This window comes from Cololabis saira, chromosome 5 (assembly GCF_033807715.1).
Source record: "Cololabis saira isolate AMF1-May2022 chromosome 5, fColSai1.1, whole genome shotgun sequence".
Taxonomy (NCBI): Eukaryota; Metazoa; Chordata; class Actinopteri; order Beloniformes; family Belonidae; genus Cololabis; species Cololabis saira.
Genome location: NC_084591.1, coordinates 39,880,509 through 39,902,525, shown reverse-complemented (window position 1 = coordinate 39,902,525; position 22,017 = coordinate 39,880,509). Strand labels below are relative to the sequence as shown.

Here is a 22,017-nt window from a genome sequence, read left to right as displayed (position 1 = left end):
AGAGCCGGCGGAGGAGGGTGGAGGGGTCACGGCCTTCTGGGATCACAGAACACCCAGTACATTCTGTGCAACTTGTACTTTTTTTTTTTTTTCCATGCACTCGCCTGTGTCAGTTAAATGCTACATAATAATTGTGAGAATTTTCTTTTTCACAGGTAACACAATGAAAGCATCCCATATTAAACGTGTCGGTAAATGGAAATTCTCATCCTTATTTGCATTATACAAATGTAAACAAAACCTTATTTATTTGACAACTGTCAATAGTATTATTATTATTAATAATAATAATAAACTGAGTGCTTATACGGGTAAGATTGAAAGAAGCAGGCAGATACTTTACCTTCGTCGCCCAGAGAAGTCAGGTGAAGGAAACTGTGTCCTGGTCTGTGTAGCAGAGCCAGCGAATTCTTCTGTTCTGCGGCTTGAGTGCTCCGTGCCCTTGAAGTGGCTTTCCTCAGGTGGCGAGCATAGTCACCGTCTCCTTGGCTTTCATACCCCCCTCTTCCTCTTCCTCCACACAGCTCTCTCTCTCTCTCTCCTCTCTCACCCTGACATGCTTCTCTGTGTAACCAGACACCAAACATAGACCGAGACCGGTCTCATGTGCTGCAAAGTCCCTGCTACGTAACTGGATCTGCTGAAGAGCTGTGCTGGCTGAGGGCTCTGCCGGGATGAAAGTGAGAGAGCCATGTGACATTTCACCTACTAAGAGCACAAGTGCTTTCCCATTACTCCAATACACTTATGTGACAGGTTCTTCCATGGCTCGACATGTGGATATTAGACACAATATCGTCATCGTTTGCAGATTCAGCTCCACGCCATGTCCGTTCTCGCTCCAGAACCTTGCAATCTCACCTTTGCTCTATATACTCTATACAAACACACAATTGCAGGATCCCAGACCCACATATAACCGAAGTCAGGTGCTGAGATAACGCAGTCATCATGAACGCCAATAACTTATCAACTCTGTCTGCCGACGTGGTCATGTTTTCTGAGTGAAGGGAGGATGCTTTGATCTTAATCCTCCAAGGACCAAAGGGCAGGTCATGGACTTCCATCCTGGACACTGGTGGTGAATGACCAGGCAAATGTGACTGCGGAATAAATCCATGTAGGTACGCACTAGGGATGGGCGGTATGGACTAAAAAATGTATCACGATAATTTTTGGCATTTATCCCGATTACACAAAAACGTCATCAACGGGGAATCAATCCTTCCTTCCTTCCTTCCTTCCTTCCTTCCTTCCTTCCTTCCTTCCTTCCTTCCTTCCTTCCTTCCTGTTGTGCGTGGATTTAACGCAGAACCATAAATCATCTTTACACAAAAACATCATCAACGGGAATTTATCGTTTTTACCGCGAAATGATAAATTCTTATCGTGAGGAATTTTTTTGACGGTATATCGTGAACGGTAAAATATCGCCCATTCCTAGTATGCACGCTGTCCTTCAGACGGTTCCCCAGTCACTAAAACCTCCCTGGAGAGCCCTGGGAACTGTTTTTTTTTTCTCTAAACATGCCATTGAGTGCTAATAAAAGGATTTCTAAAACAAGAATCAGCTTTAGGTCCTGCAGTGTGGACACACACACAAAACACACACACACACACACACAGAAGGAGAACTTTCTCCAGTACTTGTGAGAACTATGACATGCAGTCCCACGTCAATGACCGAGCACAAACCACGCTGAATGTGGGATGGACAGTGAGACCAAGAACCATTAACTGGCAGCTGTTAATGATCAAAAGGTGTCGGTGGAAACGCTGGAGTGACTTGACATTCCTGACCAAGTGGCCAAAGTCAAGCGTTGCAACGGTATCATGTTAATGGTCGGTTTGTCCTGTTCCTGACCTTATTTAACCACTGTCATTTATCCGTGGACACTTTTAAGCATGTTTAACTTTATTATCTCATTCATTTCAAATCTTTGGGCTGATTCTGTGCAGTCTATTCTGTGAGTATCCCCGTATGTGCCAGTCCCGTTGAGAGACGCTTCACAAAACGTCCCTCACCAGTTCCTGATGGATTAATAAAGTTATTTTGATTTTGCATTTGACGTAACAAACTGACTAAAAGTTATGAATTCCCACTGTAAAGTCAGTCAAAGTCCATACAGAGGCTCTGGTATCCTGTCTTTGGATATATACTTTAAGACAGTACAGCAACATTTTAAGCATAAAACATATAGTTCACCAGAGAAATTAATCTCAAAGAACGCTTGAAATGTTGTGACATTTAGCCACAAAAACAAGCACATAATACCTTATGTGCATAATGGATAACTATGATATCAGAAGTGTAGATGAAAGGTAGCCTCGTAACGAGTGGAGACGGGTAAAGGAGGCAGCGCTGTAACAGAGAGCGTCTGGAGATCCATCCGTGTGATGCTGTTGTGTTGTATGCTGGGCATGAAGAAGTGCTCATCTGCAAGTGTCCCCTGTCCTGCGTACGCCACTTTCTCTGCTCTGTGCACCTGGAAAAAAGGAGGACAGGTTTGCGTGAAAGATTTCAGATGTGAATACAGAATGCATCCTTTGAAGAGGTGATGAAGTATTCAGTTCTTTTCTTACTTGTCCCCACTTCTTTGACTGCACGCAGAAGGATGTCACCACATTCTCAGAGTTGTTCCCACCGATCACGAACAGCTTGTTGGTAGCCCCCAGGAAGTAAAGGGTAGGGAGGTCCGCATCTGCCCTGGTAAGGGTGGGAAGCAATTCAGACCAGGAGTCTAGGAGGGGGACAGAATACAGAGGACACAAGAAGGGACCTGTTGATACTGGACTGAAACCTGAAAGCAGAGATTGTGCTGTTCTGATTTTCTGCACCTTGCCTCGTGTTGTACTGCAGCAGTAACTTCTCTCCGGTCCTCTGGATGCTCCCCAGCACGTAGACGCAGTGGCCAAGGGTGGTGGCAAGAGGGACGTCGTGAGATAAGGACATGGTGAACCGGAAGTCCGTGAGTGGCAGAGAGGACACGAACCTAAAGCGGGAATTACAAACACAACTGAGAAAAAAAGGGGAAACATAACGCTCAGAAACCCGCTCGATGGGAACGACGAGGTGACTAGGGGTGGGCAAAAATATCGATATGGCAATATATCGCGATACTTTTCCAGCCGATTCAATATCGATATTCAAAATTTGAATATCGATTTTTTTTTTTTTTTATCCCCGATTTTTTTCCCATTATATCACCCAGTGCTCCTACCTAAGTGACAGTCCTGGGCATTGCCACTCTCTACCAACCCTGGGAGAGCTCAGGTTTTATTTCACGTTTTATTTCATTTTATAATTTATTTTTTATATAACACAATTGCCTGTCCTTGAAAAAATAATGGACAGAGGTTTATTTATTTATGGATTTATATCTATACTGACTGATCACTGTGCCTGTCCTTGGTTTTAGTACCCATCTTTCTTGTGTTTATTATCATTTGCCACATAATTAAAGCAACCTCATACTAAATTTAATGTTAATTTCATATGATGTAAATAATATGAAAAACATATACAAATATGTTGTAACTTTAGCTTGTAAAGTTATAATAAAACATTGTTTTGACTCAGTTTGTCCCATGAATTGTCACTATAATCTGATGAACGTGCAACTCGGATTTTAAGATCCATCACTATCATCTGATGTACATATATACAACTTGGATTTTAAGATGTGTAATGCATTTTTAAATTTTTCGGTGAACTATGTAGAATATAATAATCGGGATATCGCATAATCGGGATATCGCAATGTGTATCGTATCGTAGCTCAAGTATCGTGATGCGTATCGTATCGTGAGGTCCTTCCCAATACCCACCCCTAGAGGTGACAAACCTCCACACGTCCTCCCATGGATCATAGCACTCCACAGCTGTGTAGAGAGCTGTGTTGGAGTCTGGGGTCACCAACGAGTCCAAATACCAGCCTCCCACGGCGTAAATACAGCCTTCACAGGCCACTGCACTGAAATGCCTCCGTTGCTGCACAGAAACAGATGAGGACAGTTTTCTTCAGTGTCATAAATACAACATATATTCTGGGTATCACAGTCGGGCGGGTTTTCCAGCTAAATTCCTGTCATACCTTTATCAGAGGTGAGGTGGTGACCCATGAATGAGTAAAGGGGTTATACCTAAAGGAAGCCATCTTGAACTCCCAGCCTCTCCTCATCCGCTGCCTGTAGCCCCCGATCACATACAGGTAGTTGTACAGCACCACCGTGGTAAAACACCACTTATCCGCCCTGAAAGGAAGCTCTGACACCGGGCGCCATTCTCCGCCGTCCTCTCCTAGGGTGAAAATGTGTCGGGCATGCCCCGTTTCCGGATCTTTCCAAGAAGTCAGGTTTTCTTTCCTGAGGCTGCACACGTGTCGCTCTCCTTGTATCCTCAAGTTCACAACATCCTTCCTCTCCTCATTATTCAGAAGTCTGAGGTGTAAATTAGCTCCGTCATGAGGAAAAAAAAAAAGATCAAATGTTGCAAAAAGTCAAGGTATTAAAACAAATGAATACCTGAGGATCTGTGGCAGCTCCAGGAGGTTTCTGCTGAGGTATGAGAATACGGTCATCTTCAACTCTGCGCAGGCAATGCTGTCAGCAAGACTCAGGTATGACAAACAGTTTGACGGACTGAGGTCATCGGCCAAGGCTGACAAGCATCTCTGGAGGAAGGCCTCGGCCAGGAGATAGCTGCTTACCTTGGGAGTCGGGGGGAAGGAAGCAAGGGAAAGGTGATGGGCCTTAGGTCAGGTTTAGGGTTGCCAACTCCCTGAAAAATAAATAAGGGACACCTCATCGGCAGGGCAGGCCAACCCGATTGCCTTCACCCTTCCTGGCGTGGTGAATTTTTTTAGCCCTTTTTTTTGTGAGTGAAACGATTTTTTAACTATTTGACTCAAACTTGAATGGAATTAGATTCATATTTTTGAATGCCATGAACACAGGGAAAACAAATTATTATCCAGCAATTCACTTTAATACGAAATAACAAAATGAACTGAACAAAATAAGTATCTTTCTGAAACAGAAACCTGTCCTGCTTAAAATTGTATAACTTAATATAAAATAATAGAAAGCAAGCAGAACATCCATTATGTAATAGTGCACATTTTTAGTGAAATAACAAAAGTGCAAACAAAGGCCGGGTTTCCCAGATCAGTTAAGTAGTTCTTAACAGCGAAAGACTTCTTTCAAACCTTCTTAAGGAGCCTGTGAAAGAAAATCGCGTTTCCCAGAGTTGCTCTTAGCTTAAGTATCTCTTTCATTAAGAAGGAAATGAAAGATGCTGCTGACCCAGTCTTTACAACCATCTTAGTGAACAAAGACTCACAGATCCAGGCGCGTCAGGCAAATCAATATCACACCAAGCAATGAGATATTAAAACAATGCACCCCGCACAAATTTTGATCTATTTTATACTTTAGATTTATATTGTTTAGCATTTATTGGTGACAGCAAAGGGAAAAAAAAAAGAAAAATAAGGAATAACAAGTGTGTTCCTGTATATGCTTTATGCATTACGCACAAATAAAACGATCATCATGAATATCATTTATTTGATAATTTGGCTGCTCTACAGCATGTTCTCGCTGCAAATCAACCGCGTCGCCGTGCGCGAAGCAGAACTGTTTTTATCCTCCTGCCGAGCCCGAGCCCGAGCGGACCTACACCTGTGTGATGACAGGGAAGCAGGGATCCTTTGATGAATCGTTCATTACAGTCTCAAATATAATCAATGGTGTCGGTTTATATTAAAGAATCTTTTTGCCCAGAAGAAAAAAGAGCGAAGACAACGACCCATAACTATTTTCTTCTCTTGAAAAAACACAGCTGCACCGCGGCTTTAGGATAAAAAGACGCTTCAGAGTCGGGATGCAGCAACATCAGAAGAGCAGTGGAATACGTGCGAGGCGGTGATCTCCGCAATTAGAAGCCGTCTATAATTGTAAAAAGAATTTCACTTATCACGGGTTCTTTTTGGAACATAACCCCTATGAAAAACCAGGGATTGCTGTAATTCCACGTTGCGATTTGCGAAACTCGCCTTCTCTTGGCTCATGTTTTTGAACGCACACACACGCCCACCCCGTTTCCTCCCGGTCTCTGCGTGTGGGGAAAAAAGCCTCACTGTAGCCAGAAATAACGGAGTAACACACGGTTTGGATGAAAAAGGGTCATTGAATTATATTTATCATCTTAATTTTTCATTATAACGCACAGGCAGCAGTGAATTAGTGCGTTAGGTAGCAGTGCTGCATGTGAAAATGCGCTGATAGTGATCGGTGATCGATTTGCCTGGCATCGATTGATTTGGTTTCAGAACCACACAGCTGCTCCAAAGAGCTTCTGAAAGAGCGAAACTAAAGGACGGTGTTAAGAAGTCATCTGGGAAACACCCGTATCTTAGGGTTCTCTCTTAGTTCAAACCTTCTTTGAACCTCTCTTAAATCCTTAAGAGAGGTTGGATCTGGGAAACCCGGCCAAAGTCTGTAGAAAACTTGTAAACATATTTGTGCCTCAATGGCCATGACTGTAGCTACAGTTGGAGTAAAACAGAAAAAAATAACTTATGAACTCAACAGCTCAATGCCATTTTCCATTGGCATTTGACTATTTTTTGACTTCCACATATAATAATAATAATAATAATAATAATAATAATAATAATAATACGGAAAAGGTGCCTCCCTTTTCAGCTCAATACGGGACGCGTACTTTAGTTTATAATACGGGACGATTCCATTTTTCAAGGGACGGTTGGCATGTGAATGATCAATAATCAGTATTATTGTCAGTAATAGAGGGCCCCAAAATCACATTTTGCTTAGGGCCGGCCCTGGTCAGGTTACACCACAGGACAGCATTAGTTGTCCTCTAGAGATGGAGACTATCAGCCAGATTATGTTTTTGTCTCAGTACCTGGATGTGTTCTCCCAGCTCTTGGGGAGTAACTTTGAAAACGTGATTGAAGTAGAACTCAAGGAGATTGTGGAAAGTGGAGGAGGTGACGTGGTCCAGGTGGATGAGGCTCTCGCAGGTCTCCCTCATGCTGGACTGGGACAGGCCGCGGAAGTATTCACTGCTCTCAGACAGCCTTTGGAGGTCCACCTTTAAAATGAGTCGCTTAAGTTTAGTTTATTGGTCCTTTCAATTCTCACAAACCCAAAGTACAAGTGTAATTCGTCGGTGTTATACAAAAAAATATATATAATTTTTGGTATACACACACACACACACACACACACACACACACACACACACACACACACACACACACTTTTAGCTAAAGACCAAGGACCAAACCTTTTCACAAAAAATGTTAGCTTTTATAAACTAGTGCAATGTCATTAATAAATATCATTCCATACAGTATTTGTATAAGCAATAATACAATAGTACATACACACACACACACATGCATACTGTGTATATATATATATATATATATATATATATATATATATGTATACATACACACACACACACACACACGTCCATGCCTATGTGTATTATCCCTTTGTTTTATATTTATTAATTATTTTGTATTTATAGGTGCTTTTGAATTGTAATAACGTGCTACACATTTTCATTTCTGTATTTAAGCTGTTCCACAAATTAACTCCTGTCACTGAGATGCTTCGTTGTTTAACGTTGGTTCTTGCCTTTGTTTTCCTTAACATAAATGTTCCCCTGAGTTCATATTGGCTAACTCTGCTTTGGAAGAGCTTCTGAATACAGTCAGGAAGTGTTTTATTGTTGATTTTGAACATAAATTGCGTTTTTTTAAGGTCCACTAAATCTCTGAATTTAAGCACATTTGAATTTATGAATAATCTATTAGTTGGTTCTCGATAACTTGCTTTGTTTATAACTCTTAATGGATCTTTTTTGTAAGATAAAAATCAGGTCTGTGATTGTTGTGTATGTATTTTCCCCAGATTTCCACACAATAAGTGATGAATGGGACAATGAAGCAACGGTATAACATATTCAGGGAGTCATGAGTGAGGATGTCCTTGGTTTTGTGCAATATTCCGGTTTATTTAGATACCTTTGCCCGTAAATCATCAACATGTGGGTTCCAGCACAGTTTATGGTCAATAACAACACCCAAAAATGTATGATCATAAACTCTTTCTATTTCAAAATTTTAATAAAATATTTAATAAAATAATCATTTATCATAATTTTTATGTTATTATTAGTTTTCCGATATCCAAATAATATAAATTTTGTTTTATTTAAATTTAATGATAATTTATTGGTATCAAACCATCGCTTTAAGGTCTTCAGTTCCTGTTGAACTGTATTCAGAAGCTCCTCCATATCATTTCCAGAGCACAGCAATGTGCTATCATCTGCAAACAGTACACAATTTATAAGCTTTACACATTACATATATCATTTATATACATTATGAAGAGTTTGGGGCCCAGGATAGATCCCTGTGGCACCCCGCAGGTTACCCTCAGCAAGTCAGAGTTGACATTGTTGAGTTGTACATATTGTTGTCTATTTTCAAGATAGCTGCAGAGCCAGTAATGTGCTATGCCATATATTTCAAGTTTATTCATCAGTAGTTTGTGATTTATTGTATCAAAAGCCTTTTTTAGGTCTATGAACACCCCAACCGTGTATTCCTTGTTGTCTATTGCTGTTGCTGTTGATCTATTAGATCTAAATCCATATTGGCAGTTACTTAAAAGGAGCATGAGGCTCCTTTAAGAAATGAGACTCATTAGCGCCACCCTTCGCCACGACGGCCGTCGGGGGGTACTGCAGCCAACAGTGAAGCCGGTGTGAGTACCAGATTGTATAGGGCTGAAATATTTTCCCCGGAAGTGTGCATTTATTCCCCGCGATGGTATTTTTTTGCCATGTTAAGCTAGGAAGGTAGTTTTTCACCATGTCTTCACATTCAAAACGTCTTTTTTGGCAATTGCGGATTAATCAGTGAGCACTTAGTTGACGTTACATTTTTTTAATTATATTTATATAATGTATTATGACTATTTTGCAACAATGAGAACAATCCAAGCCAATCACAAGACGGAACGTCATCACGTACGGGAGACCTCCGATAAAAAAAAGCAGGTGGGAAAAAAAAGCACCGACACCGGCACGGGAGAACGGGGAGAACGTGCATGCAGTGTCATGTGACGTCACATCCGCAGGACAGCGCGGGAAATTCGGGACCGAATTGCAGCACATTTTGCAGCACACAGCCTGTTCAAGGCAAAGGAGAGATACACTAGAGGGCTCCTTCTTTTTGGTTTGGAACGCTTCATCTGACATTATTACTAGAAAACTTAAAATGTATATGAATTTTTTTCATAAATCCTGCCTCAAGCTCCTTTAATATGTTAAATTTTTCAATCTTATCTTATTACAAAGAGTTTTTCCAATATTTTTGAAAACTGTGGTAATAGAGAGATTGGTCTGTAATTGGAAAACAGGTGCTTATCTCCATCTTTGTATGGAGATACGATTAATGGACTTCCTGCTCCTTTTGGTTAGTTTGTGACCAGCGAGTCAGACCAATGGTTGGCTTCATACTTACATGAAAGGCGTGTGTGCTGGTTTGGATGGTTACCATGGTTTCGCGGTCGTCTCCATGGTGATATGTGCGGAGCGCCTGGTCAGTCGTCCACTCCTCCGGCTCGGACTGAGCCAGTGCCCCGGGCCCGAGGCCCGGAGACGGTATCCAGGTGCTGATTCTCGGGAAAAAAGCACCCAAAAGTCGTGCGAGACCATAGTTCAACCACACGCTCATCCACTCGAGGACAGTCGCGACACACCGCCTGAGAGCTTTCATTTTACTGGCAGAGTTTGTGCAGATTGAGATGATTTTAACATATATGTCAAATCAGCAAAAACATTTACGAAGCATATCTATGAAGCCCCCGGGACGGACCGAGGACGGAACAACTACAGCCTGAATTATGGTGCTGCGTTAAATCGACACAGAGCCTACGGCGTAGGGTACGGCGTAGGCTACGGCGTTGGATACGCAGCGACGCGCACCGTAACGCTGAACCATAAATCAGTACAGAGGAAACACACACGGGGACGTCATGTGCCACCAGGTGGTTCCCTTTTTTCCCGGCCTCAGCTCTCACAGGCCCAAACAAAGCAGGGGGGTTCAGGCACACGTGGCAGCAGAATAAAACGAGCTGGAAATGTAAAATCTTCAATGACAAGAGTCCATTTTTCGATCTTTGAGCAGCGCAGCTCGACCCGCTGCTCTATTCTCGGGTCTTGGATGTGGGACGTGTGACCCGTGACGTCACCGGGGGCTCGACTCGAATTACTTGCTGTCACACTCCAGTTTGCAAGAAATATTAGAAGACAGTCTAAAATTGAGAAAAAATTGGGACAGAACGGAAAATGTGAGTTAAAAAAAACAAAAAAACAAGTGATTTCTTACAGTCGCCTTAAAATTTAAATTGGTGCACAGCTTGAATGAGGTCTTGCCCATTCAACTTCATTTTTGCACTTTGCAAAGTACTACTACAAAATATTTCATTCTGAGGATACCAAACTACATCCCTGGAAAAGATGTCACATTGAATGTCTCTAAAATCCCAATTCTGCATTTTGCAGAAGAGTAAATATGATATGCATTTTGTATTAAGTTGCACTTTATGTGGGGTGGTACCTTTAATAAACGAAGAAAGACAAAGACAGGTTGTGATTCAGTCTCCAAGCACAAACCTTTTAATGGCTTTAAAAGTGAAAAAAGAAAAAGGCCAAGAAGATCCTGACAAGCGGTAAAAGGATGACATTACAATAAATTAGCACAGCTTTAAAAACAGTTTAAGTCGCTATTGTTTTTTCCCCATAGCAGACTAACGAAGTTATAAATAAACCGGGCTATAAAGAATTTCTTAAACATTGCGATTACATTCATTGCTATAAGAGGAGACTGTTTAAATAAATAAAATTGAAAATCAAAGTTTCTGCAAACAGTGAAAAGTTCTTCTTTACAGTCAAATGAGTTACAGTAAAACAGAAAAGGTCTGATGTTGTGACATGGAGATTTACATGTCTGTATTCAGCCTTAAACAGTCAAAAAAAAAAGAAAAAGATTTGTATGACGGCAGAAAATGACGTAATGAGTGAAAAAAGAAAAAGACGTAAACACAACAGGTCGCAAAGTGGTGATGAGCTGAAGTATGAAAACCTCCGAGATCTGCCGAGTGTTCTTCTGGTTGCATTCACTGTTTTGTTAAGCACAGTGATATTTTAGTAAACAACCCTCATTATATTTACCTTCAACTTCTAAACCATAGAAAGTAAAACGGCCTGTGACGGGAGAACATCTGGAGTGATGACAAAGCAGCAATATCAGTTATTTCCTCACTGGTTACAATAGGTCCTGATGAAATTTGTTTAAATGAACGGCCAGTTACCATTAAAAAAAAAAAAAGAAGTGAAAAGTGAAATTGAGGTAGAAAGACCAAAAAAATGCAAATGTAAGTTACATAGAAGCACCCTGCTCTCAACTTTTAGTAATGTATTAGCTCCCAAAAATAACTGTTACAGTACCGGTAGATGTGGCAATTGGACATGATGCGACATAACCTCACAGGCGATTATCGACTTCTGATGTGCACAGAAAACATGGCGAGGGCCGATATTACAAAGTGGTCCGAAGAACAGAGGTTTAAAAAAAAAAAAAAAAAGAAAGACTGTTGTAAAATAAAGGGGCTGAAACACAATTGCCAGCAGCCCTCCAATGCCAATCCCTACTCAAGAGTTTTTAGCTCCAACTCAACAATACCTGATAAAAAAACCATCATACGCACATTAAATTAAATGAAGAATGGCCGAAGCGGATCTGGAGATGTGTTCTGATCAACGGGCTGGATTTCAAGAGAAGAGCTTTTTCTGCTTGAAGTAGGAATCGAAACGGCTCTGGGCATAATCCTGCAAAAAAAAAAAACGTTTACAGGAGGTTGACGTAAACTGAGCTCAGACTGGAAATACTCCAAAGAACATGAATACAAGACTTGTAAAGAATTCAGTTCACTTCATGCAAACTGATGTTTTTTTTGACCCAAGCAATCAGTTGACCCTCTCTGAAGCAGTGCCAATTCATGATTTAAGTCTACATCTTTAACAGTGACAATATGCCTCATTTAAAAAAAAAAAAAAGGTATACAAGATCAGCTTCTGCCATTTTATTGGAAGTGTGTGACGTCATTATGGTCTAAACAGTCGTCTGCGTACTCCCTCAACAGCATATCAGATGCTCAGCTCAAACTTTTTAGCACTGTCCTTTCATCCCCAACAGTGAAACACTGACAACAGTCACTAATTAACCTGTGACCCCTTCTGAACCCAATTAATAAACTGTCGTCAGCCACACTGACATTTAAAGCACCACTACACTCTTGTGGTGTGGTTAGCAATCTTCATTTCATGTGTGGAGCATATTTACATTAAAAACAAATCTATCATTTCAGTAAAATTACAATGAATTTAAAAATAAAAACATTTTTGGGAAAATAACTGTTCTAAATGTAGTATTATGTATTATATAAGCTCTAAAATAAACAAAAAACAAAAAAACTCCTTACCATGTATCCAAACTCAATCTTGGATAACTTAGCCTGAATGATGGACCACAACCCCCACAGGAAGTGCGAGGCTAACGCATATCTACAATACAGAGCAAAATTGATATGAGTTCAGACAGCTGGCGATCACGTCATAACTTGTCGTGATAACAATTCACTCCTTGTCAATTACTTCCACTCTGTGTTACCTGTTTGCCTCGATTATCATGTTCTCTTCGACTTGTGTTTGGTCCACCGTGCTTTCAGAGTGTCTTATTTGTTCTGCCAAATAACTTCTTATAAAAATGAGCTGAAATGAAAATTGAAATGAGTTGACATGTTAATAAATGCAATCCAAGTACAGGTTTCTGGTGACGTGACTGATTCAATCCTGCTGCAAGTGTTGCAGACTGGATCCTTCAATATCTAAAATGGCTTCTGTAAATATCCGTCAGTTATCTTTTTTATATACCAGTATTTCTTATTATTTATCTTTCTTATTATTATTATTATTGTATACCAGTTTACCGTTTATAGTGTGTTATTATTATTACTGTGTTATTACTTTTTCTATTGATGCCTCTTGTTTTTGCACTATCCCCTTTGCTGCTGTAAACTGCAAATTTCCCCTCTGTGGGACTATTAAAGGTTTATCTTATCTTATCTTTACCAACGTCCACCACTAGATGGTGGTGAAACACCAGAACATTTAGGCGCATCTATCCGGAGATGAGCTCATGACTTGGTATTCATCAGATTCATCAGAAGACCTGTCTAGGATTTATATAAATAAACAATTAAAAGAAGTATTAAACTGGCTCTGTCTTTTTTCTGTGTTTATCAAACAACTTCTCTCAGTTCTCAGGTTTTGTGCATCAAGCTGATATAAAAAAATAATTTGATCCTCACCAGGTTTAAAGTGGAGGTAACAGGCAACTTCGGATGAACACCACATGACATAACACCAAGTGATTATTTGTTCAACTACAGATGAACCAGTTTCTGTGATCACTTCACTGAAAACAGAAGTTTGAGCAGGTTCCTGCTCTGTATTAATCAGGCACAATTCTAACGAAGACAGACATCAGGCCTCAGCGATGATCTTAGAGGATTGTTACTGCCCACAAATCTGGACGAGGTCATACAGCCACTTTCAAACCACCTGAAGTCCATTGTTCCACAGTGAGAAATATTATTCAGTAGAAAAGTATCGAATAAATTTAACAAAGTATTTTGATTTTCCCAAGAGGATTGTCCCAGCAAGTCTACCCCGAGGTCAGATGCAATGCTCATAAAACCTAAACATTTTGTACAATTTTAATAAAAGCGTGAACAATAACTGGGCTTTGTGGATCAGCTTACAAGAAAAGAATCCTTAATAAATAAATAAATCCAGGATTTGCATCTGAAAAGCACCTGTGAATAAGATAAATAAAACCGATAACTGCTACGTTGCTCATCTGAGGTCATATTTAAATATTTTACAAATTATGTCATTAAAGAACTTGTATTTCTGGGTCTGTAATCTGTCAGGTGCTGTTATACAATTTAAAACACTAGAATGGATAAATAGGATGAAACAGCAAGCAGCATTACAAATATAAATCGTAGAATAATAATACTATTGAAGCCATTAGAGAAATAAAAGATAGATGAGATGAGTTTAAATGAAACGTGCGTGTCGGTACCTGCTGCTCTCTGGTAGGAAAGTTACTCGGCGTGGCTTTGTAGAACGGCCACTCGTTGTACGTGTAATCATACACCCACTCACAGAAATGGTTCCCGAAGTCAAAACCCCTACGAAATGGAGAAAATGCGACGTTAATGTCACTACGAAAGGGACCACCGAAACAAGAATGATGTTTAATGACAAATTGCATCATGCCTGTAGTTGTAGCTGCTGTACTCAAAGTCTATGAGCATGAGTTTCTCTGTTGAGGTGTGGTCCCGGTCTTCCAGCATCAGGATGTTTCCTGCAGCAGCAGAACAAGAAAACCAACAACTACAACTAACTGCTGAGTCACAATCTTCAGTTACTGCAGGAGACAGAAATGAATGATTTTCATTGACCGTAAACAGGAGCTTCATTCATACGTCTGCATCTTACTGAAGCTTTTTTTTTTGGTTATTTAAACTTTTTTATGAAGCATGTTTAGACTGAGTCTTTGACTTGTCACCACAGCAACCCATCAAGTCCTGTGGTGTCTAAAACACAGACATGGCCATGGGTACGCTCACACGCTACACCAGGCCTTCGAGGGTCGAGGCGTGATGCCGACAAATACGAGCTGTATCCATAAATAACCACACTGCCTTTCACTTATATAACATGTGTCTCTCTTAAGAAATGTGAGTGCAGAGTCAGGTGGGATCCGTCACAGCAGGCGAGCATCAGGAGGGCTATGATTACGGGTGGGCAAAAATATCGATATGGCAATATATCGCGATACTTTTCCAGCTGATTCAATATCGATATTCAAAATTTTAATATGGATTTTTTTTTTATATATATATATATATATATTTTTTTTAAATATTTTTTATCCCCGATTTTTTTCCCATTATATCACCCAGTGCTCCTACCTAAGTGACAGTCCTGGGCATTGCCACTCTCTACCAACCCTGGGAGGGCCCTGCACTGAGCTCCGGTTTTATTTCATTTTATAATTTATTTTTTTATATAACACAATTGCCTGTCCTTAAAAAATGAAAAATAATGGACAGAGGTTTATTTATTTATGGATTTATATATATACTGACTGATCACTGTGCCTGTCCTTGGTTTTAGTTCCATCTTTCTTGTGTTTATTATCATTTGCCACATAATTAAAGCAACCTCATACTAAATTTAATGTTAATTTCATATGATGTAAATAATATGAAAAACATATACAAATATGTTGTAACTTTAGCTTGTATAGTTATAATAAAACATTGTTTTGACTCAGTTTGTCCCATGAATTGTCACTATAATCTGATGAACGTGCAACTTGGATTTTAAGATCCATCACTATCATCTGATGTACATATATACAACTTGGATTTTAAGATGTGTAAAGCATTTTTAAATTTTTCGGTGAACTATGTAGAATATAATAATCGGGATATCGCATAATCGGGATATCGCAATGTGTATCGTATCGTGGCTCAAGTATCGTGAGGTCCTTCCCAATACCCACCCCTAATATGACGGGGAGGAGATCGGCTCTTTACCTTCTTGGACATCATTGTGGCAAAACACCACTGGCGATGGCGTCGCTGCCAGCAGCGCGCTGTTGTGGAGCCGACCAGATGGACAGAGCAGGTGAAGAGAAGAGAAAAATAGAAGAAGAGTTAATCAATGTTATTTCAGCCTTTTCAGACATGAGATATGTAACAGTGCAGGGTTCGAGAGTCAGACAAGAATCACAGTGTTCCTCTGGGCTTCTTTCAGAGATGCTTGTGAAGGGAAGGAGAGCCACGGACACCTACACAAACACTTACATGTCCTTGTAACTGCTAAGAGGTTTTTAAAGGAGACAACGTATTACTGTAACTAATTAACAGGGAAATGTAGCATGGGGTTTATTAATTCCTTTAATAACGTTATCTGTCAGACGCTTGTAAACAGCCAATCAAAGGCCTAATTGACCCGTCGCTGCAGCGCGTGACCGTTCCTGAATGTGAAAGCAGCAGTTCAGCTTGTACCACGCTGAAGGAGAGACTCGAATCTCCAGCCTGATCAGAATGCTGTTACAAAATGTTACGTTAACCCCCCCCCCCGCCGACATGTTCAGCTGTCCAGTTCATGGAAGGTGCAGCGCATCTGAAAATGAACGATGGTGAGAAAGCCAAGAAGAAAAACAAGCCTTTAAAAAAGAAGAAGAAGTAGAAAAACCCTACCAGCTCAGACAGGTTTAAGGACACGTGGCTGCAGCAGATAACTGGGGGATTCCAGGGCAGAGAGACTACCACATATCTACAAGATGGCACTTGTACTCAGATAAACATGGACAATAAATAAACACGTCCGATTGTGAGTTGGCTCTAAGGTCAAATTACAACACTGGGGACAACGGTCACAAGCAACTGTCACACACACAAAAAACACAGATAAAACAGCTGGTCCGGTTTTTATGTACTACTCTCAGTAAATCTGTTGAAAGCTAAAAAGGAATGTGCGCAGTTGTAAAAATGGCTCTTACACAGCCAAAACCCCATTTATCCCTCACTCACAACAGCTATCAAGCTATATTTCAGTTAGCTGTGTAAGCCTTCACTCTGCTTTAAATGTATATGAAAAATACCTTTCGTAATGACAGATTAAACTGAACCTGCAGGTATTTGAACTGAATGATACCTTATTATACTGAGAATAAACAGAACAAAACTGACAGGTGACTTATCAAAACAGCAATGAAGTTCAGTTTTACAATTAAACCTCACCGATATTTTGTGGATCAGGAACACTTTGGACTGGAGGCTTCAGATTGATTTGGTTTTTAAAAGGAGCTTGAGGCCGGATTGAGGCAGGATTTATGAAAGAAATCCGTATACGTTTTAAGTTTTCTAGTAATAATGTCAGGTGAAGCGTTCCAAACCCAAAAGAATGAGCCCTCTAGTGTATCTCTCCTTTGCCTTGAACAGGCTGTGTGCTGCAAAATGTGCTGCAATTCGGGCCCAAATTTCCCGCGCTGGGCTGTGGATGTGACGTCACATGACGCTGCATGTGCGTTCTCCCCGTTCTCCCGTGCCGGCTTCACTGTTGGCTGCAGTACCCCCAACGGCCGTCGTGGCGAAGGATGGCGCTAGAGAGTCTCATTTCTTAAAAGGAGCCTCATGCTCTTTTAAATGAAAATGGAAACCACAATTTAAAGGCTCCACACACATATTCGACATGCATAGATGCTCCTTGTAGCGTTATTTGAAACCTGCGTCGCTCCTCACCGGAGACTCTCCAGCTCAGCGGGCAGGTTCAGCTTCATCAGCTTCTTGTACTTCTTCAGATGTGCTTCACGCACAAAATTAATCTTCATCACCTGATCCATGTATCTAATCATAACAGGAAAAAAAAAAAAAAAAACATATGTCATTATGAATACATCACAAACAGCCATTGCAGCAAGAAAAAAAATAAGGTGACTTGTCTTTACTTATCAATGGTCCCAAACAGCCACTTTGGCTCCTTGTTGAAGGGCATAACCATTTCATGGAAGCGTGCCAGCTTGGTGGCAATCTCAGCAGAGATGGCCGGATCTGACAGCTGATCTGTGCGCATTCGAGTGTTCTGGGGATTAAAGAGACACAGAGTTTAACTTTGTCACAACTGCTGGAATGTTAAATACCAAATAAATTATATTCTGTGCAAATGTGCTTCTAGAGAAATTAGTTCCTCCTGAAAAAAAGCTTGTCGTCAGTAGAACAAGCTACCAATTCTCATCGCTATCAAGAATATATGAAGGCCAGTAGCCACTAGTTTAGGCTGAACTGATCAGACGAGTTAATGTTAACAATTGGAATCAGCCAACATCAGCATTGGAAGGTCAGACTCCCAAGAGAATTGCAACTAGTGCATCTAGTTAAACTTGAACAGCTCATTGATGGTAATGGGATGCCCTTTCATGTCTTGACGGCCCGTGGAAACTAAATTGTTTTGATTCAGCACAAGCAGACTAAGCACTTGATTGGCTCTTCAAGTAATTTTAGATGTCTGTTGTTAATACTAGTCTGGCTGCTCTTCCTTCTGTGTCACATGCTTTGCTTCTCTGATTGGTTGTGTGCCTGTCCAATGCAATTGGGGGGCAGTGTCTCATGCATTTCTCAGTACTGCCCCCTGGAAATCAAAGAGGAACCAGACCAATTGTTTTTATGGAAGAGGAACAGAATGACATTGGCTGGAATGCCTCGAGTCAACTTCCAAACAGGAAACTATGAAGGCAACTTCATGGTTAAAGCGACTGGCTTTCAAGTACAAAACTTTGTAGTGGGGAAGGAAGTTACTGTCATACCGGTAGGTACTGCTCCAAGCGTCCCTCTGGAAAGATGCCATAAAGTTTTGGCCCCAAGGCTCGTTCTGCCAAAATGGCAAACATCACACTCTCCAGTACCAGGGAGTCCACGCCCTGCGTCACAGAGATACACAGTGGAAATACGGTTTCCTTTCAAACGCACATCAATATCATCGCCTATGCAAACAATGTGAACATTAACGATCTATATGCAATTGCAAAAATTCAAAGATAATTTGTTGATGAGCCATGATGGACAGACCCACCTGTAAGATGGCCCCATAGACTCTGAGGAGCACCTGGCGAGGTTCCTCTCCCACGCAGTGTACGTGGTCAGGTAACCTGCACAGGTACAGTAGATTACTCAGCCCGCCACTGAAAAAGAAAAAAAGCAGTTAAACAGCTGACATATAACTAGTATAAATTACAGGTTTGGACACACCTTTCCATGCAAAATAAGTGGTGACGTTTCATTAAAAATCCTTTGTGTAAATATCTCTAAAAATGGGAAACCGAATTTACTTTCCCAAAGAGGAGCAGGACGGGTTCAGAAACATGCGTCTGTGTCACCAGTTACTAGTGAATGCCAGAGAGCCACATGAGTGAAAATGACAAATTAAAAGAAAATGTAAATGTTTCACTTGAAGACAATCAATGTGTGTATAAACTGAAAGTATTTAAAATAAATAAATGTGCTTTAATTCCCCTTTGTGTTTTTATTTAGACTATTTTTTATTCATGCATTTTTTTTTGTATTAACTTCTATTTTAACTTATAAAATGTGTGTTTGTATCACTTGTAAGGTGACCTTGGGTGACCTGAAAGACACCTCTAAATAATATGAATTAATAATATAATAATAATAATAATAATAATAATATGAATTAATAATAATAATAAGAAGAAGAAGAAGAATTACATACATAGGAATATTCATAGCATTTTCAGTGTCAAGAAAAGTCAGCCTATCAGATTATGAGCACATAATTATAGTGTGTAAGTGGTTGAAATGTAGTTATTTTGGATTTCTCCTAAATCTGTCTTAAAATGCAAGATACTGGACCTCGGTTGGGCTGGTGGGACAGCGGTGAAAAATGTCCCTTATTTTTAAATCCTAAACTTGACAGGTATGGTTTCAAATCAAATCAAACTTTAAGTATAGCACTTTTCATGCATAAAAAATTTCAAAACAACAAAGTGCTTTACATAAAAACAATACACAAACATAAAACTGGACACATCTTTCCATGCAAAATATTTGGTGGCCTTTCATTGAAAATCCGCAGAGATCCTATATTTCATAGCCAGGGGCGTCAATTGGGTATGGCAAGGTATGGCAGCCGTCACACCTTGGCTTCAAGGGAAAATGTAAATGTTTGTTTTTTAAATACATTTATGGAATTACTCTGTCTATTTGTATTGATTATTCTATTACTCAATACCTATAGAATAACTACAAATGCAAATCAGAACATGATCGATTTCACTAGTTATTGTACACTGTAAAAACTCAAAATCTTAAGAATATTTGTCTTATTTCTAGTTAAAATGTCTAATTTTTAGTTAAAAAAAAATCTCATTACATTTAAGACAAGACTCAAAAACAACCATTTTCACCTGTTTCAAGTAGATTTTCACTTAAAATAAGTAGAAAAATCTGCCAGTGGAACAAGATTTTTTTTGCTTGTAATGAGAAGATAAATCTTGTCCCACTGGCAGATTTTTCTACTTATTTCAAGTGAAAATTTACTTGAAACAGGTGAAAATGGTCAAATAAGTTATTTTTCTGGTAATGACTCTTGTTTTAAGTGTAATGAGATTTTTTGGCTAAAAATTAGACATTTTAACTAGAAATAAGACAAATATTCCTGGTAAGATTTTGAGTTTTTGCAGTGAGCGAGACTGCATTTGAAAAAGTTCCATTTTTCTTGACCACACAGATAAACTACATAGACTTCTGTGATGAGTATTCGCTGGACGTGTTGATTGATATTCTAGTTTAGTTCTGTGACTCAAAACCTTGCCATACCTTAGCTTCCACTGAATTGACGCCACTGTTCATAGCCCCCGCTCACCTCACGATGCTGATGTGGAAGTGCGCCTCGGGGAGAGTCCTCCACGACCCGGACAGAAAGTCCCGGCACCAGGCGAAGGCCCGGCCCCGGGTGTCCCGGTCCACCTCCTCGCTTCTCCCATCCCGGAAAGACTCTGCCTCCGAGTCGTCATCGTTGCTGGCCTCCAGGAGCGGGCTCGGGGTCCGGGTCCTCCTCTCGTTCACGCTCAAGAGCGCCCGCTCCGCCACGGCGGGGATGTTGTTCCCGGGGCGGGCGGTCCTGTCCCCGCAGATCTCGCCCTGGCAGCCGCCGCAGGCTGCGGCTCTAGCGGGCTGCATGGCGGGGATCCGGGAGGAGAGCAACGGGACTCCGGGGGAAAATGTCGGTGAGCAGAAGTGGCAGGATGATGGGCTCGATGACACGCCGAGTTGGCTCGTAAAGCAGCTTAACCGGAAGAACCAGGCATGGCTGCTTAATCCGAGCCGCATGGACTGGTGGTTGACAGGATCAACTATAAAATATTTAAATTAGTTTCATATGCTCGCGCATGCAACTCGGGGCGGAGCCTGTAAGCTGGGCGGAGCCGAGGAGAATTCAGCGTCCAATCAGGATTCAAGTTTTGTCTCGAACATCTTCCTCATTGGTCGGAGGTTGGTGGTCTATGATCACGTCATCTTTCTGGTTGCTGAAGGCTTCTGGGAAATGTAGTGTTTATGACCACACTGGCCAGTGGAGGCGAAAAACTACAATAAATCTTTTTCTTTCTTTTTTTTGCGAGTAGTGTTTTTAACCCAGGCTACTACGGAAGCCCTTGGGGGAAATTGATATATGGGGAACCCATTCCCTTTGGAGAGGTTTGCTGAGTTTTATTTTAAGATCGGTCTGCAACACATTCAAACTGTGCTTCCTGAAAGGCATGGGTTTCATATCAGTTTTAGACATTTGAAAAGAGTACTAAAATTATGCAGATGCAAGGACTACTCAGACCTTTTATTATTATTATTATTATTATTATTAATAATAATAATAATAATAATAATAATAACAACAACAACAACAACAATTAATTATAATAAATCTAAATCTAATTCAAATCTAAAATAAAATAAAAGTATACAAATCAATAAATAATTTAAAAGGAAATGGGCATCATAACGTATCATAACAAAATTATCTGAGAGGTGATGATTTTTTCCTTCAGGTTTATCAACTTTGTCCCAAGACAGTTGTAACAGAAGGAGTTCCTGTTTAAATAGAGACCATAATGGTTTAGATTTGCCATATCTGCACTTATGTATATAACATTTTAAAATTATAATAATTGTATTAATAAGATATTCCACACTTTTATTCCCGGATACATATCAATATAAAACAATTTCAAGGGGAGAAGGGATCTATGT

General features: G+C 40.3%; 2 protein-coding genes across 2 annotated transcripts; both read right to left on the bottom strand.

Annotated features, from left to right (window-relative positions):
* Positions 1-1,912: 1,912 nt before the first annotated feature.
* On the bottom strand, positions 1,913-10,270 carry LOC133444320 (kelch-like protein 6). The gene is made up of 8 exons (XM_061722026.1): positions 9,573-10,270; positions 6,932-7,120; positions 4,530-4,709; positions 4,095-4,445; positions 3,846-3,991; positions 2,839-2,993; positions 2,584-2,741; positions 1,913-2,486 (listed from the first exon to the last, which is right to left on the bottom strand). Exons 1-8 carry the CDS (start codon positions 9,825-9,827, stop codon positions 2,304-2,306), a joined length of 1,617 nt encoding a protein of 538 aa, XP_061578010.1. The 5' UTR covers positions 9,828-10,270; the 3' UTR covers positions 1,913-2,303.
* Positions 10,271-10,700: 430 nt separating this feature from the next.
* On the bottom strand, positions 10,701-21,112 carry chkb (choline kinase beta). Its single transcript, XM_061722030.1, has 11 exons — positions 20,636-21,112; positions 18,827-18,935; positions 18,561-18,674; positions 17,706-17,839; positions 17,500-17,604; positions 15,787-15,845; positions 14,459-14,546; positions 14,262-14,370; positions 12,783-12,883; positions 12,595-12,676; positions 10,701-11,941 (listed from the first exon to the last, which is right to left on the bottom strand). The coding sequence occupies exons 1-11, from the start codon at positions 21,100-21,102 to the stop codon at positions 11,885-11,887; spliced, it is 1,425 nt and encodes a 474-aa protein (XP_061578014.1). The 5' UTR covers positions 21,103-21,112; the 3' UTR covers positions 10,701-11,884.
* Between the last annotated feature and the right edge of the window lie 905 nt (positions 21,113-22,017).

Excerpts from the sequence above, each read along its gene's own strand:
- LOC133444320 (XM_061722026.1), bottom strand. The coding sequence starts at position 9,827 with ATGAAAGCTCTCAGGCGGTGTGTCGCGACTGTCCTCGAGTGGATGAGC. Across the intron at positions 4,446-4,529 it reads TCCTGGAGCTGCCACAGATC|CTCAGACTTCTGAATAATGA; the intron begins CTCAGGTATTCA and ends GCTAATTTACAC. Across the intron at positions 3,992-4,094 it reads CCACCTCACCTCTGATAAAG|CAACGGAGGCATTTCAGTGC; the intron begins GTATGACAGGAA and ends GTTTCTGTGCAG.
- chkb (XM_061722030.1), bottom strand. The coding sequence starts at position 21,102 with ATGCGGCTCGGATTAAGCAGCCATGCCTGGTTCTTCCGGTTAAGCTGC. Across the intron at positions 17,605-17,705 it reads CTGTTTGGGACCATTGATAA|ATACATGGATCAGGTGATGA; the intron begins GTAAAGACAAGT and ends TGTTATGATTAG. Across the intron at positions 15,846-17,499 it reads GCTGAGCTGGAGAGTCTCCG|CGCGCTGCTGGCAGCGACGC; the intron begins GTGAGGAGCGAC and ends GCTCCACAACAG.